At 39.0% G+C, this 18,975-nt stretch overlaps 1 protein-coding gene and 1 long non-coding RNA gene across 4 annotated transcripts in view; one reads left to right on the forward strand and one right to left on the reverse strand.

The window, feature by feature from the left end:
• LIX1 (limb and CNS expressed 1) overlaps window positions 1–18,975 on the forward strand; it is a 45,744-nt gene that overhangs the window by 26,039 nt on the left and 730 nt on the right. Inside the window, exons 3-5 of the mRNA XM_030567936.1 lie at window positions 1,781–1,921; window positions 12,216–12,311; window positions 17,412–17,489. Of these exons, the coding sequence (XP_030423796.1) occupies window positions 1,781–1,921; window positions 12,216–12,311; window positions 17,412–17,489 (315 nt within the window). The remainder of the gene's footprint in view (window positions 1–1,780; window positions 1,922–12,215; window positions 12,312–17,411; window positions 17,490–18,975) is intronic.
• LOC115654019 lies at window positions 3,891–11,745 on the reverse strand. Of its 3 annotated transcripts, none has more exons than XR_004001074.1 (4): window positions 10,734–11,745; window positions 9,717–10,347; window positions 6,894–7,045; window positions 3,891–5,035 (listed from the first exon to the last, which is right to left on the reverse strand). It is a non-coding gene; the product is annotated as an uncharacterized LOC115654019 (long non-coding RNA). The 3 variants fall into 3 exon arrangements; XR_004001073.1 differs by having other exon boundaries at window positions 9,717–9,783; window positions 10,204–11,745; XR_004001072.1 differs by having other exon boundaries at window positions 9,717–11,745.

An 18,975-nucleotide genomic window follows, 5' to 3' on the forward strand; every position in this document is an offset into this window, starting at 1 on the left:
AGATTTGTAAATCTCTTGATCTCTAAAGACTTACCATTTGCTTATAAATGTATGCAACTTCTTTGATCTGCTGCTTTGCTGGCCTTACTTAAAAACTAAGTTTCTTTTATCTGTCATTTTCACTGGGTTTCATCTTCACAAAGATGGTTTAAATCTAAATTATTTGGATTGGTTTTTATTATAAATTTTATTATTAAAAACATACAAGTCTGAGTTTTGTTCTTTGAATTTTAGAAAGCAGAGATACTTACAAGAGAATATTTCAAACTAATGAAGGAAAAACAGAGTGGTAAAATGTATTGATCTAGGCAACTCTAAATGGATATAAAAGGTGCATGGAATTGCTCAGAGGAGGGTCAAGTATTTTACATACCATGAGTAGCTGTGGGGTTAGGCTACTTGAGGCACGTTCAAAATATTAAATTTAGTGAGTAAAAATTAAGCTATAAAAGGGGAATTAAAATGATTTTCCTTTTAGAAAACTCATTCTTTAAACAAATGTGCTAAGAATGAAATTTTTGTAAAAAGAAAACAAAATCGTTTTCTTTGAATCTAAACATTAAGTTTAATCATTTAAAAAGATAAGCTTTTGAAACATCACAATTACTTGTTTTTGGTGAATATACCTGCATTTTCCTTGCTTGTAGAGAGGACAGAAATAATCGTCATATTCATAGGTGCCCAAGTCTCCTACTGGTAAAACAGCACATCTGTACTCACACATCTATACCAAGGGTTTCATCCACGGCCAATTAAAATAAATGGAAAGACTGCAGCTGACTTCAGTGGGCTATAGATCAGGCTTTAAATAATTCTGTATCGTATCTGAGGAAAGCTGATGGAAGAATCATTTAAATGTGTATGTTGCTGTAATTGGGCAACCACTAAAGAGTAGTTAGTTTGTCATATGCAGAGTAAAAAATGAAAGCGTTTAATTACTGACATCATATCTAAAATGTATCACATTCTATCCAAGTTGCACTTCAGCAGAACTCCCAGTATGTGATAAATGAATAAACTGAAGAGGTAGGTCTCTTCTGTATTAGTTTCTATTTACAATGTTTTGTTCGTGGGCTAGCAAGCATGGTACTTGAAAGTGCTAATAAGATTTTCTCACGCTATGACTAGAATAGAGGAAATTAACATGAGCTTGGATTTTTAAAGGTGCCTAATGAAGGGAAAGTCAATGGAAGCTGGAAGCCTTGCTCTCAGACTCCTTTGAAAACCGCATCCATAGAATGTTTGCATAATACTGATTGGTTGAGTTGGTCAAAAAATGGGGAAACAATTTCACCAAGAAATTCAGGGTCTTTTCCCATTTCTTTGTTTAAATTGGTTCTATTTTTCATGAATGTCTATTTTTTTACCCAGGTTTTTATATATATAGATACACACACACACACACACCCCCCACAAACTCGGTTTGCAGTGAAAATCAGGTTTGCAGTCAATGAAAAAATTGATAGATTTCAAAAATTATTTCAGTAAAAATATCACAGAATTTTGCAAAAATTAGAAAATTTTGATAATGTTGACAATTTTCTGAAAAGTCCTATTTTGGAGAAAAGGCAATTTTTCAATGAAAAATATTTTTTGTGTGAGAAGTCAACCAACTTTACTGATAAAAGCACATTGGCCAATGTTAATGTAGAAATACAGTTTTAATTTGGGCTTGAAAAGGGCTCTCTGTTGTATTAATAAAGACAAAAATAGTCCTAAGGTGAACTAGAATAGTTTTCCTGAGGTCTGTAACTTCCTCTGTATTTATGTGCAATTTCAGTGCTGCTTAAGCAGAGCAGAGGCAAGACGAGATGCTGCAAAAGTAGCTCTGATCAACTCTCTGTTCAATGAATTGCCCTGTCGCAAGATCACAAAGGAATTCATTATGGAAAGTGTTCAAGAAGCTGTTTCCTCAACCAGTGTAAGTACCAATCTATGTTTCTTGAGTTGTTTTCCGCTGTGTTGATATAAAATTGCAGCTAATTGAGGAAACTACTTAAATGGGATTAATATTAGATCCTACATAACTGTGTCTTCACTGATAATCCATTAACTCTTTAGTAAACACTTAAACACAGGCTCTGGAATTCAGGGAGTTTAATTTGTTTGTATAATCTGTAAGGGACTCTAGTTCCAGATCCTTAATTTATTTCAATGTATCTCTTTTTCAGTGATTTATTCCTTAACGTTATAGTTACTCTGGTAGGGAAATGGGTGAAGGAAGGAACCTTTGTCATTAAATACCAAAACTGAATCAACCACAATTGATGGAACAGACTCCCAACACTTGCACTCGCTGTCAATTGTGTGGGATGGCCAGTGAAAATCCACTGTGTCCTATTAAATTAAAGTTTGAAATAAAAAACATAATCTGATAACCTAAGACTAAATGTCATTCAAGGTGCTTATTATTTAATATTTATTTAATTGTTCTGCCCTGAAGGCCCCAGTCAAGATCAGGGCCCAGTTGTGCTAAGCACTGCACAAACACAGACGTGGGACATGGTTCATCCCCCAGAGAGTTTATACTCTAAGAGCAAGGAGACAGGTATTTAGGTGATATCACTGGAGCTGCTGTACATCAGTAGAGCTGTGCTTATGTATGGCAACTGAGGATCTGGCCCAAGGTCTGTATTTTCCTTCTTCTCAAGTGTGTGTGTGGGGAAATTCTTTTAGTTTCATTTTTAATTATCTAGTGTAAAGTATGAAAATTAGGAATATTTGTGATGTAGTTGAAAACAGTGCACAACAATTTCCTACCAGCCAGAAATGGGTGCATTTTAATATAGGGTGAAGTTTAACAAATGTCTAAAACATATTATATACATAGCTTATATGAATGATTCATATCTATAGCTAAACATAAAATATTATAAGCTGATATAAATAAAACCCATCTATATTTACATAAGGCTGATCTAAATGTAAAATTAGTTATACCTAGAAAATGTGTGTCTGTGTCTATGTAACAAGTAATGGATGAGCTAAGCTTTAGTATCCCCTCCCACACCATTGATGTAATAGAAGTTGACTGTTCTCAGCACATTCAAGGAGTGGATCCTAATGGTTCTAATGGACACTTGAGATATTTTGAAACAGTGTTTGAGGACTGTCTTGCACTGTCCTTTCCATTAGTGGAAGGTGTATGGCTAAATTTCCTGCATTGCTTTGAAAAGATCAGCCAAATCTGTTTTCTTCTTAAATTATCATAATGAGTAAAAATGAGTGGGAAAACATAATTCCACTGTAAAATTTCCTAAATAGTTTCAAGGAACAATTTCTCTTGATACCCATACTAACTCCCATTAACTCTGACTTATCACTGCTACTTGTCCCCTGACTGACAAATAAACCATCACTAGGGTCTGGGTTTTTCCCACTGTTGTCATGGTAAAGATTGCCCAAACAGACTTTGGAGTTATAATTAGAAAACAAAACAAAACAAACAAGACTTGATTTCTAGTTCAGCATTGGGCCCTGTGGCTAAAATCAACGTGGGATGTAACACATCTTTATAAATGAAAGTGCAGGCTCACTGATAGGCTTATGTCCTGGATTTACAAAGGGTTCATTAAATTCTTCCCATCTTTTCAGAAGAAGCGTCTGATAACAAATGTGGAGTGGAATTAAAATAATTTAGAAACACTGTTAACAGCTTTTAGTGAAGCACACTAGCTGAAGTTTTCCCCTTTTCTCCTTTATGAGATGGACTGGGAGAAGGGAAGAGGAGTGGCTATAATTTAGGTGACCTGATAGAGCAATGTAAGGAGGCCTGGTCTATATCTGGTCTGTGAATGAAAGGAGAGCTTTCTTTCCCAGTAATTTGAATCTCATACACTTTAGAGGAACAAAAATCCAAGTCAGTTAGGCAAAATGGGGCATGATTTATTTATACATGAAATTTAAAGGGAGGTTCAATTTAATGTAATTCATCATTTTTTATGGAAATTTTGAAGGTAAAAGGGTATAGCTTTGCAGACTTCAGGGTGGATTTCCTCAGGGATATTTAAAAGCCAGCATAAATATTTCAGCAGCAGTGTGTTAACGTTACAGCATTCAAAAGCTATAAATTTGCTGGCTGTTCAGTTAGAGGAACTATCTTGTGTAGGGATCTGTTCAACTCTGCACAGCTGCCACTGAATACCTAGAATTATGAGAGGGAATTTATCAAAAGTAGTTGACCTTTTTTAGGTTTTCAAAAAGAAAAAAAATTAACAAGTTCAAATTTATGGGGAATTTAGCCACTTCCTTACCTAGCTACTTCATGATATTCCAGAGGTCCATTGAAAAAGTATTTGCTTAATTATGGCTCATATCTCTACAGGTCCATCAGTATGCCCTGATTATCATAGAGATAGTGTATGGGACTCCAAGTGTGAACAACCAGCACATAGATGATAAGTCTTTCATAAATGCCTGCAGGTAGACTGGACTAATTTAACTGACATTTTGGGTGGATCATATCAAACATCTAAACCTTAATGTTCAGATGAATGGGCAGCAATCCTGCAGCGCCAGGAAAAGACTGGGGACCGGAGGTAAAGTTTCATATCAATGGATCATTGAAACAGTGAAGAGCAGGTAGAGGGCAATAGGCATCAACATAAAACACTGTATTTCTGAACTACCACTGACTCTCAGATTAATTCAGAAGTGATTTGGAGAGTTAACTCCTGGTTTGTTTTTTTTACTTGTCAGAAATTTCTATTCCAATCAAAAGCGAAGCCCCACCTCAAAATTCCAGTAAGTCACTGAGGGTCCATTGAAGCCAATTCAAGTTGCACATCCATAGCCAAGGGCAGAAAGTGGCCACCCAGCTGCCTGAACAGGTGGGGGAAGCAAAGGGAGCCATTTGATGAGGGTGTGGAGAGTTGCACTTTCTTTTTTGAGCACCCACTGATGTCCAGGAGCAGTGCTGCCATTTTCTTCAGCTCCCATTGACCCTGCAGGCTGTACGTCGGCCTCTGTGGGTCTTCTGTGGCTTGGTCTTCTGGCCAGATAATCAAGTCTTCTGGTCACATAATCCAACCATCTTCTGGGGTACAATGAAAACAAATAAAAATCATTCCTTGGCCTTCAAGATCAACAGCAGCTAAAATGGTCTAGGTTTAATTTCCTTTCTGCAATTAATTCAGTGAGGTTCCTCCCACATGCCTGCCCTTGATTTTGATGTGTCGGTATGGGCCACACATGACAAAGCACTTCCTGTGTCCCAAATTCCATGAGCTCTGTAAGGCTGGCCTGATAGACCTTTAGAGCCTTCCAGATGTGCTTCCAGAGTGTTGAGATGGGGTGATGGTAGAGGCACTCTCCTTCTTCTATACTTTCTTCCACCTGCTAGAAAGATCCTTGCTGTGAGGTGGGGTCAGTCAGCTCCCCTTGGTGAAACAGTCTGCATTGCATATGTCTCTTCTCTAAGGAGCCTCTGGGATAATGGATTGTTTTCATGTTGAGCCATTAACAATGTCTGGGCCCTCCTTTTTTGCAACTGAAAGGCTGATTGTGGGCATTCCCAACCTCACAACATATTTCAGTAATACATATAGCAATACTTCATAACCTCACATACAATCCAACAGGCTAACAATTTTCAATAGATCAAGACTTTTTAAATGATACCTCACAAGGCATACTTTCTACAAAATATATCATAATCTATCACAGTGGCGAATATGGGGGGTTACAAGGTGCTATTTTGAGGTACAGAGTGTCACACACAGAGACATCTGTTCCAATTGGCCTGAATTTTTCAGGGATGATGGTGAACATTTGTCAGAGGCCGGCACCAGAATATGTAAGAATGAATGAAGTTGTGATAACAGGTGGTTTGGTTGTGGGGAGTGTGATCAAGCTAGACACTGGCTAGTCCTGTGGCTAGTTTACAATGTGATTAAAAGGATACACTGAGTGGTTCCCAAAGGTAAAAGACCTGAGTTTTTGCTGACTGGCCGTGGGCTCATGTGATAGGATGAGACTTTGTGACTCTCACAGGCTGAGGTATCCACCCTGGTGAATCATAGAATATTAGGGTTGGAAGAGATCTCAGGAGGTCATCTAGTCCAATCCCCTGCTCAAAGCAGGACCAACACCAACTAAATCATCCCAGCCAGGGCTTTGTCAAGCCGGCTCTTAAAAACCTCTAAGGATGGAGATTCCACCACCTCCCTAGGTAACCCAATTCCAGTGCTTCACCACCCTCCTAGTGAAATAGTGCTTCCTAATATGCAGTGTAGACCTCCCTCACTGCAACTTGAAACATTGCTTCTTGTTCTGTCATCTGCCACCACTGAGAACAGCCTAGTTCCATCCTCTTTGGAACCCCATCAGGTAGTTGAAGGGTGCTATCAAATTCCCTCTCACTCTTCTCTTCTGCAGACTAAATAACCCCAGTTCCCTCAGCCTCTTCCTGTAAATCATGTGCCCAAGCCCCCTAATAATTTTTGTTGCCCTGCTCTGGACTCTCTCCAATTTGTCCACATCCCTTCTGTTGTGGAGGGACCAAAACTGGACACAATACTCTAGGTGTGGCCTCACCAGTGCTGAACAGAGGGGAATAATCACTTTCCTCAATCTGCTGGCAATGCTCCTACTAATACAGCCCAATATGCCATTGGCCTTCTTGGCAACAAGGGCATACTGTTGACTCATATCCAGTTTCTCATCCACTATAATCCCCAGGTCCTTTTCTGCAGAATCCTTTGTTCCCTTCACAGGAGGGAGGGAGTAGGACTCAAAACGAGTTGAGTCCTAAGAGTAGGCTGAGGGGACTCTCCACTGAGTTATGAGTTATTGGTAGGAGCCCTGTTACCCCTGCATTGGAATCCCAGGTATAAGGGAATATGGAAGATGGGTAGGTAATACTCCTCTTCTGTGCAATAAAAGTTGCAGCCTACCACTTAAAATTCATCCATTCATCTGTCCTCATTTTGCCATCATGTCCAGGTCAATCAGATGTGCTGCATTTTTTTGGCTGAGCATGGGGCATCAGAAGCTACCAAACGCATCCCTGGGTGATGGATGGGGAAGTCTCCACATGTGGACAGTTCTGAATAATAAATAAGGAGACATGGACCTAAGGTTATGCATGGGGCTTGTACCTTCATCACATAAAACAAACATGCTACAGAAACAAACATCAGCACCTATAACAGTGGGCAGCAGACTCGAACAAGAGATCAACTTCCTGTGAAGAATACTGCAGCATTGGTCAAACACATAAGGAAGCCCATGTCCTGAAAAGTCCCATGCTTAAGGACAAATCAGTAATGAAAAATGGATTTTTGACTATGAGAACAATGTAGGAAAGTACTAAAACTGCTCAGATAATTAAATAAATTGATAGATAGCATCTTGATGTCCTTGGAATCTGTGAGTGTAGTTGGACAGGTCTCAACAAAGTGCACTTTAAGAAAAATAAATAAGACTATCATCTACTCCAGGAATGTAGATGGTAGACATAAAGCTGTGGTAGGAATTCTAATGTTGAATGAAGCTAAACAGGCACTGAATGAGTGGGAATCAGTCAATGAAATAATTACTAAAGCTTGATTTCAGACTACATTCTTTAAACTAAACTGTCATACAAAACTATGTACCAATCAATGAAAAGCTACATAATGAAAAAGATACTTTTAAAATTTGTTACAGGATGTTTTAACCGAGGTCCCAAAATATGATATAGTGACAACAGGGGATTTTAACACAAAGTTTGGAAGTAACAATAAATAGTTTAATAAAGTTATGGGCAAGTGTGGCAGGGGTGGGACATGAATCAAAATAGTGAACAATTGGTAAACATTTCCTGCATGAACAACCTAGTGATAGTTGAAACAATATTCCCTCCTAAAAAATTCCATAAAGTGACATGGAAATCCCCAAATGCTATTACAAAAAAACCAGATAGATCACTTCTGCATTTCAAGAAAGCTTCACAGCTCATTAGCAGATGTGCACACAAGGGAGCGGAAGTGGGCAGTAACCATAATCATAACCTTTATACTGCTAAACTGAAGATCAAGTTAAAGAGTCTGAAGAAGGTTAAAAGAAGACCATGCATTAGCAGTGCACAATTTAAAAAAAACAGGCATTTTAAAAAAAAGTGCTTTTCAATCTGAACTGAAAGTCATGTTCAGTGTTCTAATGGAGTCAACTGAAGAAAACCAAGACTCATAGACTCATAGACTCTAGGACTGGAAGGGACCTCGAGAGGTCATCGAGTCCAGTCCCCTGCCCTCATGGCAGGACCTAATACTATCTAGACCATCCCTGATAGACATTTATCTAACCTACTCTTAAATATCTCCAGAGATGGAGATTCCACAACTTCCCTAGGCAATCTATTCCAGTGTTTAACTACCCTGACAGTTAGGAACTTTTTCCTAATGTCCAACCTAAATCTCCCTTGCTGCAGTTTAAGCCCATTGCTTCTTGTTCTGTCATTGGAGGCTAAGGTGAACAAGTTTTCTCCCTCCTCCTGATGACACCCTTTTAGATACCTGAAAACTGCTATCATGTCCCCTCTCAGTCTTCTCTTTTCCAAACTAAACAAACCCAATTCCTTCAGCCTTCCTTCATAGGTCATGTTCTCAAGACCTTTAATCATTCTTGTTGCTCTTCTCTGGACCCTCTCCAATTTCTCCACATCTTTCTTGAAATGCGGTGCCCAGAACTGGACACAATACTCCAGTTGAGGCCTAACCAGCGCAGAGTAAAGCGGAAGAATGACTTCTCGTGTCTTGTTTACAACACACCTGTTAATGCATCCCAGAATCACGTTTGCTTTTTTTTGCAACAGTATCACACTGTTGACTCATATTAAGCTTGTGGTCCACTATGACCCCTAGATCTCTTTCTGCCATACTCCTTCCTAGACAGTCTCTTCCCATTCTGTATGTGTGAAACTGATTGTTCCTTCCTAAGTGGAGCACTTTGCATTTATCTTTATTGAACTTCATCCTGTTTACCTCAGACCATTTCTCCAACTTGTCCAGATCATTTTGAATTTTGACCCTGTCCTCCAAAGCAGTTGCAATCCCTCCCAGTTTGGTATCGTCCGCAAACTTAATAAGCGTACTTTCTATGCCAACATCTAAATCGTTGATGAAGATATTGAACAGAACCGGTCCCAAAACAGAACCCTGCGGAACCCCACTTGTTATACCTTTCCAGCAGGATTGGGAGCCATTAACAACTACTCTCTGAGTACGGTTATCCAGCCAGTTATGCACCCACCTTATAGTAGCCCCATCTAAATTGTACTTTCCTAGCTTATCTATAAGAATATCATGCGAGACCGTATCAAATGCCTTACTAAAGTCTAGGTATATCACATCCACCGCTTCTCCCTTACCCACAAGGCTCGTTATCCTATCAAAGAACGCTACCAGATTAGTTTGACACGATTTGTTCTTTACAAATCCATGCTGGCTATTCCCTATCACCTTACCACCTTCCAAGTGTTTGCAGATGATTTCTTTGATTACCTGCTCCATTATCTTCCCTGGCACAGAAGTTAAACTAACTGGTCTGTAGTTTCCTGGGTTGTTTTTATTTCCCTTTTTATAGATGGGCACTATATTTGCCCCCTTCCAGTCTTCTGGAATCTCCCCCGTCTCCCACGATTTCCCAAAGATAATAGCTAGAGGCTCAGATACCTCTTCCATTAACTCCTTGAGTATTCTAGGATGCATTTCATTGCCAAAGAAGGGTGCACTTACCGACTGCAGTAAGTGGAGAGGAATCACAACATTGTCAAAGCCTGGTAAAATCATGTGCAACATCACCCTGAAACATATCAAGAAAGAAATGGACCTTCAATTTACAGAGGAACAAGCAGATTTTAGACCACTGAGATCCTATGAAGACCATATTGTTGTTCTCTGACATATTATACAACAAAGTATGGCACAGCAAGCACCTTTTGTGATAAATTTTGTAGAATTCCAGAAGGTTTTTGACAGTGTATGCAAAGACTGTCTTTGGAAAATTATGGGATGCTACAGAATACCAGCAAAAATAATTAGAATCATCAAGGCCAATATAATGTGCAGTTAAAGATAGTGATTACATCAGTCAATGGTTTGCAGTGACAACTGGAGTAAGGCAAGGGTGTTTGCCCTGGTCATTGACTATGTCATGAGGAAAGTAACCATAGAAAGCAACCAAGAAATTTTATGGATAAATGACAAAGTGCAATTTGATTACCTTGTTTTTGCTGATGACATTGTACCGCTTAGTCCAACATATTTAATGGAAGACCCAGCTTTTTGCAGATATAGCCAAACAAGTTGGCTTGTTTCATCAATGAGGAGAAGACAAAATACATGGCTATTAATGTTCCAAAAGCAACTGTCAGAGTAGATGGAGAAATATTAGAAGAAATAAATCATTTTGCCTAGCGAGGGGGTGTGTGCAATGGTGGTGATACCATGCTAGCTACTAAGCAACAAATATAAAAACAAGCAAAAAAGAAACCAAAACAAAAAACTTTCATAAACTTGAAAAGATTTGGAAAAATAGCATGATTGGCAATGGCACAAAAATACAAATTTTTAATGCCAGCATTATCTCTGTCCTCTTTCATGGAACAGAGTCATGAAAATCAACAACAGAAATTGATAAGATCAACTAATTCCAAAGTAAATTCCTGAAGATTCCAAAGATCTTCAGAGTTTATTGGAAAGATTGCAAGATCCGAAATTCTAAGGCGAGCAAATCAACCTGAAGCATCAAACCTGGTAAGACGATATTGACGGACATGCTTTAAAGATGACATCAACACAACTTCCACATCAAGAGATAACATGGACACCACCTGGAAAGAGAAATAGAGTAACCTAAAGCAGAACAATAAAGAAGACAAATCCATCAGTTCGACACTAGAAGCCTGTGAACAGATCAACACAAGTTTAACATAAATGGCAGAAAATGGCAGAAGGAAAGGAAGGGAGGGTAAATACGTATGGACAAATTTAAGATCCATTCCCTTCCTTCATACTGCACCCAAAATGTACACCTAGAAGAAACCTTTATTGAAAAAGTTCTGAAATGGTCAAATATATGACCTTCATCTCTTTTAGGGGAGATACTGGAAGTCCCAAAATAGCCCTTTCTCCCACCACACCCTTACTTGCATGAGTGGCAGGTTTTTTGGTGGGAAGGGGGTGTGAGACCCAGCATCCTGCTACTCAACCTCTCCAGTGCGCTCTTTTTTAATCTGGCGCAGACCAAATGCTTCTGCCCTCCTCTGATCTTATAGGTTTGGATGATTAGTCTGCGCTTTCCTCCTGCTTCTTTGTGGAAACAGCGAGTTGACTTGATCTTCTATAGATCTGAAGAATGAAATCTTCTGAAGGGAAGGGGGAACTGCACACTAGCCTTTAATTCTAGTGTGCAAAGACTGAGATGGCTCAAATGCACTTGCACTAATATAAAACACCAAGTCAGTGTGAAAGCCTTGCAGAAGGAAGTGAGTGAGCCAATTAGCCAAGTGTGGATGAATGAAGGCAGTGGGCTGCCTGGGTAGGTGAGGAAAAACCTAGTATTGGAGGAGCTAACAGGTCACAGGGCTTATACCCAAGATCAGGCCTATTTTGTGTGAGAATGACTCCCAGACATGTCACTAGAAATATGACTGGAACTACAAAAGGGCGTGGGGTATGTGGGTGGTGGGTACAGGTCAGCACATCAAGCAAGCACCTAATCTTCTGGATGCTTATACAAACACAAGCCTTTAGAGGTTCAACCATCTCGAGTTGGTCTTTCCCGCCCCCCCCCCCCGTATCCCCACTCCCAATGATGATATGATAGTTGGAGTCCTCATTCAGCATCAGTCCAATCTCCTAAGGGTGCACAAGGTTTCCTGTTAGGAAGATCAATATTTAACTAGAAGTAAACTAAAATTTACTAGCTTTCACAGCACTTTCAGAATTCCCAGATGGTACTAGAAAGGATTGGCATCACAAAGGATCATGTCAATGTAGCTGTGATTCACTGATCTGTACTTCCAAATAGTTTATCGGGGGTTGGGGGGGAAGGGGACGGCCATGACAGATTGTTCAAGTTTTCAACACTGGAATTGTTTTAATAAACTATTAAAACTTTATATATATATATATATATATATATATATATATATATATATATATATATATATATATATATATAAAAAACCAAACATCCCAATACTAATCTCGCTGTCTTGTTTCCTTCCCAAGGGTACTTCAAGTGATGCTGATGACCCAAGCACAAGCATCGGGGCTTATCATTATATGTTGGAGTCAAACATGGGGAAAACTATGTTAGAATTTCAGGTACAAGGATATAAAATTGTGCTTCCTGATTTATTCACTTTCGAATAGTTAAGTCTGAAGACAATGTGTTGGGTAGGCTGGCTGATGTCAAGAGGGAACTGTCAGACCCTCTGTCCACCTAATTGCCTTGTTCTCTGCTTTCTCTGTTTTGGAGCAGCATCTTTTCAGGCTTGGTTATTTGTTTTTCTTCATGGAAATGCTGTATGTCTTTATTTGATCCAGCTCATGATACCAAAAAAGGATAGTGTTATGTCTTCTGTAAAGAAGCATAGAGCAGCTGAATCTGAAAAAAAAAAGAGCTTTGATCAGAAAGAATTATGGTTGCTGTAGAATGAAATAAGTAAGTGGACTTAGTAAAGTATGAATCTCTCCAAGCCGGAAACAGCTGTATAGACGACCTCAAAGGGCTTTTTAGGCTGGAATGCGGCTTGCTGCTCATGAATCCAAGTTCTGTGATATCCAGTTGTCACCAAGGTACATCACACCCTGTTAAAGATCATCAGCTTGGATTGATAAATACTGAAAGCCTATCTGTATTAGTTCTTAAACATAAAGGGCCCACTTCTTCCTCTTGACATTAGTACTTGGTGGTAGACTCACATGACTTGACATGTTAAAATAGGCCTCACAAAATACCACTACATATGGAACAGGCAATAATCATGCACTAACTAGCAGGACTTCACCACTTAACAGGTTTTTCTAGCATTAAACTTAATGTTTTATTTCTATTTGAATATATGTTGGAAAAATGTTTTTTAAACACTCAGGAGTACTTGTGGCACCTTAAAAACTCAACTCATTTATAAGTCTTTGTGTGTCAAATAGAAGTAGATACATTTCAGATGAGGGCTCAGGACTGCATGGTAACAATGGGGAAAGTTAAATTAACATCACACTTCAAATTTGAGTGACTAAAAGACATAAAACAAATACCAATTATCATAAAATGGCAACATCATGCGATCATGTCTATTATAGAACTGGCCCACCTCTCTTCTTCCCTTACTCCTCTGCTGCCAACCTCCTTCCATCCAGACCTTTGGTGTGTGAATCTTCTGATTTCTCTCTTCATATCCTCCAGAGTGCTATGTTCATATTCAGTACTTGAGAATTACTAACAGCAATTATCCGGCTGAATTTAAAAAGCCTGACTTTCTTCCAGTCCCTAATTAAAAATGGCAGTTGTCTTAATCTGCATTATTGGAGAATATGCCATGGAAACAAACCAAAAATCTGATAGGACTCTGCAATAATCGGCATTTCAATTAACAGCAATATCTCTATTTGCATATATGAGATACCGATTAGATATATCCTAAAGACAATGCAAGAGTTCTCCTGCTTTAGCACTTACTGGGAAGTCTGAAGTCCAGCACCGCACATTAAATTTGATTTTAACATGAATAGCTAAACGCTTGCAACGTAGTGTATACAAGGAAGAATATTCCTGTTTTAATGCCTAGTAATTGGGAGGAATGGTGATTATGTCTTGTACTTTGTCAGCTAGTCTTTTCAAGGTTATAGTCCAGTCAGAGATATGTTGCCCCTGACTCATGCCTGCAAGCATTTAATATATTGTAGAACTAATACAGTCTCCAGGCAGATGTTTGTATATATCATTCTAAATAGCCAAGACGTATTTTAAAACATCATCCCAAAAATGTTTCCTTTATGTAGGTTTCAATATAGAGAACTCCATGAAAGAAACGTGTTTATGGGATGCAGTTTTTAAATATGACCCACCTATCTTTCAAATTCTCATTTAATGAGGCATTTGCTCCTGATGAAAAATAGACTAAGGTGTGCATGTGAATCACAAACTGACTGTAATTTAGGATGGGGGTAGTTTGTTTGTTTTTTACAATGTTTCTGTATCTAGACTAGATCAAGCACTCCTCCTATGAACATTCAGATTTGTCTAACTGGGGCAAGCAAATACATACGCAATGTAAAGATCAGAATCAAATTAGTGTATGGGGAAATGGCTGTGCAAATGAGGTGGCACAATCTCACTATTATTGCAAGATGTGATTTTTGAACTAGATTATTTTGAGCAGCCCAGGAAGGTTGGCTGAGCTGTACTCTGCTGATAGTAAACTTCAGATTTGGGTTGATGGATGAGCGAAGGGAGGATACCAATTCAAATTAAAAAAAATAATCAACAAATGGAATTTTATTGCATATATTAACAATTGAGAAAAGAGGGTTCAGCTGGAATGAACTGATTTTCAAAGTTATTGACAGACCTTTTGCAATGAGAATGTGACTATCTACAGGGGTTCAGACCCTATAAAGGCTCAGTTCTTCTGAATTCCAATTTGTATTTGCTCCTTCTCTTTCAGTACTTATAGAAGGTTCTCCAGGGCTGCCCCGGGGGGAGGGGGGAGAAGTGGGGCAATTTGCCCCAGGCCCCACAGGGGCTCCCACGAGAATATAGTATTCTATAGTATTGCAACTTTTTTTTTCTGGAAGGGGCCCCCGAAATTGCTTTGCCTCGAGCCCCCTGAATCCTCTGGGCAGCCCTGAGGTTCTCAACAATTCTTTAAAGAAAAATCTTAATATTTGCTTTTTCACAAGATATGTGTAATAAGAATATCACTTATAACAGATTATTGTAAAGTATCATTATCAATACCTACATCTTTTACAAATTTCTCTTCAGTTATCCATGTGGGAAAACATGCCGTGCTTTTAGCTAACATCTGTGCTTACGAATGTCCCATTTCCCTTAAAACCATCTCTTTGCAAGGCTTTTAAAAGCTCTCGTTGCATTTTCGCTTTTCTCATATGTTTAGTTGCAGTTCTCGCTCATTTCTAAGGGGTTGGTGCTACTTATCAGCAGGGCCACCCAGAGGATTCAGGGAGCCTGGGGTTTTCAGCAGTGGGGCTCCCTGCCGCTGAATTGCCACTGAAGACCCGGAGCTGCCCAGGCTCTGCGAGAGTTTTCCAAGGCCCTCGGAGCAAGTGAAGGACTCCACTTCAGGGGCCCTAAGAAACTCTTGTGAGGGCCCCTGTGGGGCCCGGGGCAAATTGCCCCACTTGCCTCTCCCCCCCAGGCAACCCTGCTTATTAGGCTCGGGTTTATGAGTTTGAAGCCGCATACTACATCGTCTCTAGCAAAGGAGGATTTGGGGTCTAGTAATAGAGGCTTGGTTAGGCCCCTTTCAAATTATTCATGTGAGAAAAAATATTGGGGTGTTTTTGGTTAACATTTAAATTTTAACTTTTTTTTAAAAAGATCCTTTATTTCCCTTTTAACAGGTCTCATCACAAATTTTTAAATCTCACTCTCTTCCTTTTATATTTTGCCCGTTTCCTTGCATTTAGCTGTGTTTCTTAATTTTCTTTCCTTTTTTGGGTGGGGATATTCATTAGGCCCTGGTTTAGGAGTCCTGCCCTATCCATCAAATCCTGTTGGTTTTCCTCATTAGGTAAGGTGGGCCTTCCCATGAGGGGTCAGGAGTTGAATCAGATTAGGACAGATTCTTGAAGGGCACAGGTTTAGGTCATAACATTTCTGGTACATAGTAATTTCCAGTACATCATTTCCTGTGACATTGAGGTAAAGCTGGACTGTCAGTTAAGGCAGGATTTTCAGTGATATCATCATCATCATCTTTATCTCATCCATCAATCTAAATCTAATGTTTACTATGGGCAGGGCACTAGTGATGTGCACTCAAAGCCAATAAAAAGTGCTGTGTCTTCTCTCACGATAAACACATCTGAGTGTTCGCTAAATGTATTCCAGGCAGCAGTACAGATAGATTTTTACAGAAGTCCCTTGCATGCACCCTGGAGCTAACTCTCTCTGAGGCCTTTAGCGGATCATTTAACATGCCTGCTAACTTTCTCCATCTGTAAAACAGGTAATAAAATTAGTAGTAAAATGAGCACTCTAATGCACAAATCTAAAAGAAATAGCTGACCTTATGTTTTAGGGAAAAGTTTACAAAACAAAGTTTTAAAAATTAATGAATCTAATTTAGCAGCTTTGTAAAAGAAATAGTATTTAGAAGTAAAATTCTCTGTGCTTTGCATGGACTGTGGGAAGCTAAGACTATTTTTCTCATTAGTACTCCAAATTATAAATAAATACTGAGTAAATACTGAGACAGTGACTCAAGTTGAGTGCAAATGTACACAGCGTAGTTTTGTCCTGTTAAAGCATGTAAGGCAAGCTCCAATTTTATATCCATTTATTTTTACTGGCGCAATATCTATTCTTGTTTCACTATAAAAAATTGGTGATTTACAAAGTTTCCATTTCATTTTACCCTGATAATCAATGATAATTTGATTGGGGAAGGCATCTGTTTAAAAACTGGTGTCCCTCAACAGGAGTTTATTAGAGACCAGTATTAATTTGGACATGATGATCTACTGTTGCCTACCCCAGAAATTGTATCATTGCTAGTTATGTAGCTATTTATATGTGAAGGTAACCCTGTTGAATTCAAAGAGTTTTCAGATTACTGATATATGTCTTCTAGTGCTGATACAATACTGCTTCAGTTTGGTGAAAGGCAAGGGGTTAGGTTAATTTCACATGCTGAACAAAATTTGGTTTGATGTGGTGCCTTTCATACTACAAGTATCTCAGTGCAAAGTAAATAATTAAACTTGTTGCCATGCAGTCACTATGTAGAAAAACAAAGATATTCTACTGTGCTTTCAACAATAGTTCACACATGCTGTCAATTTTAAGGGGCTGATCCTTCAAGATACTGAGTGCTTCTTGTGGGGCACTGAGTGCCCTCAAACCTGTGACTAAACGCAAGGGTTGCTGAGGCCACAACACCTAACAAGAGATGCTCAACACGTTGCAGGATCAAGCCTAAAACCTATACTACTGAGAGTGAGGATATTGTCCAGCACACAGGAGTTATCGCCTATTCTCTTTGAAAAGGGCCATGGAATGTCTAGCTTCCAGCTGCATGTCCATATGCCTTTCATTAACATATTAGACCCTTTAATGTGATTAGGGTCAATTTTGTTTCTTTATGACACCAAATCTATACTCTTACTTGTCTTAAAAGAGCAAAGGTGCTGCTTTTGAAGTTTTCCATCAGTAATCAATGTGCTTTCATTTCGCAGGAGCTGATGATAGTCTTTCAGCTGCTGCACTGGAATGGAAGCCTTAAAGCCCTACGTGAAACAAAGTGCTCCCGTCAGGTAAGATATTACAATGAGCTCCCACTTTATGACTGGTTTATATAACCAGGAACTGAGATCGAGGGATTCAGAGAAGCAAGAACAAATTTGTACAGAGGTGACAGTTGGAAGAAATTGCTTTTCTAAATCATCTCTTGTGATGACCAAACAGTCTATTTTGATATAACTAAGGTAAAAGAAAACAAACCTAGGCATAACTATTAGCCTCCTTTGTTTCAATTAGTCTTCTTCTTCAATTATTTAAGATTTGTGCTTACCCTTCCCATTTTAAGTCCAAAACTATAATTTATATGGATGCTCCATTCACATTTGGTCCTCAAGTACGTACTGTAATATCTATAAATAAAAATATTTTCATGGCTCTTAATAAAAAAAAGTGTTCTTTTTCAACAACACACCTTCTCCTGCAGTACCTGAAATCCAAACCCTGCAGCACCAAGAAAGTGAGACTGACTAAACAAAACTGACCCTTGAAAAGTAAAGTTCTTGAACAGATTTATGTCCCTGGCATTTATCCGTTGCCATTTGTTGTCTTGTTACCAATTGACAAAGATGGAAAATAAATAAGCAGAAAATTTACTGAAATAAACTATAGTCTAAACTTCTTATTCTCATCTTCTGTTTTTGTGAAAATACTTGGAAGTGTATCAGGTTGAATGCTTATATCTTAAAGCTAATTCATGCACCCTATAGAGTATGTTGCCTGAAAGTGATTTTTTTTCCCTTTGGACATCTGTTAAAAAAATTACTTTTCAAAGTGTACTTGCAAATATTAACTGTGCTATGAAGAACCTTAAAAGTGCTAGTACACAAATATACTTTCTACTTACAACATTCCATCTGGAATCACAGGTGACTGAGGGTAGATCTACACTACGGGGCTAAGTCAACCTAAGTGACCCAACTCCAGCTATATTATTCACATTATTCACCTTTAGGTCAACTTAATCCATTGTCTGCACAGCACTGGGCCAATGGGAGAGTTCTCCTGTTGAGTTACCTTATGCTTCTCATTCCATTGGAGTCGACAGGAGAGCAATCGGCGGTCAATTTAGCCGGTCTTCACTAGACCCGCTAAATCGGCCCCCAGTCAATCAATTGCTGTGTGTTCATCTCCCAGTAAGTGTCCCCTGAGGGAGACAAGCCCCAAGGTGTTCTGATGTCCTCTTCTAAAAATACAGTGCTTACTCAATGTTATGCACTGTTAAACAGTTGCTCTGTGTCATGCCACATGGGGCTGGATTTCAGTGGTAGTTGATGCGATCTCGGCGCAGAGTCTGTATATCTGTTTCAGACCTTGATCTGAAAGGAGCATTCACAAGTACAGAGCCTTATCTGTCTGTAAGTCATTACACACATAGGCACCAATCCTACCAATATTTATTTGTGTTTAGCTTTTCACATACATACATACACACACTCTCTCACTCTCCCCCGCCTTCCCCTCCCCACTCAGGTTAAGTAGTAAGAGCCCATAAAGTTGAGC

The sequence above is a fragment of the Gopherus evgoodei genome, chromosome 6, assembly GCF_007399415.2.
Source record: "Gopherus evgoodei ecotype Sinaloan lineage chromosome 6, rGopEvg1_v1.p, whole genome shotgun sequence".
NCBI lineage: Eukaryota > Metazoa > Chordata > Testudines > Testudinidae > Gopherus > Gopherus evgoodei.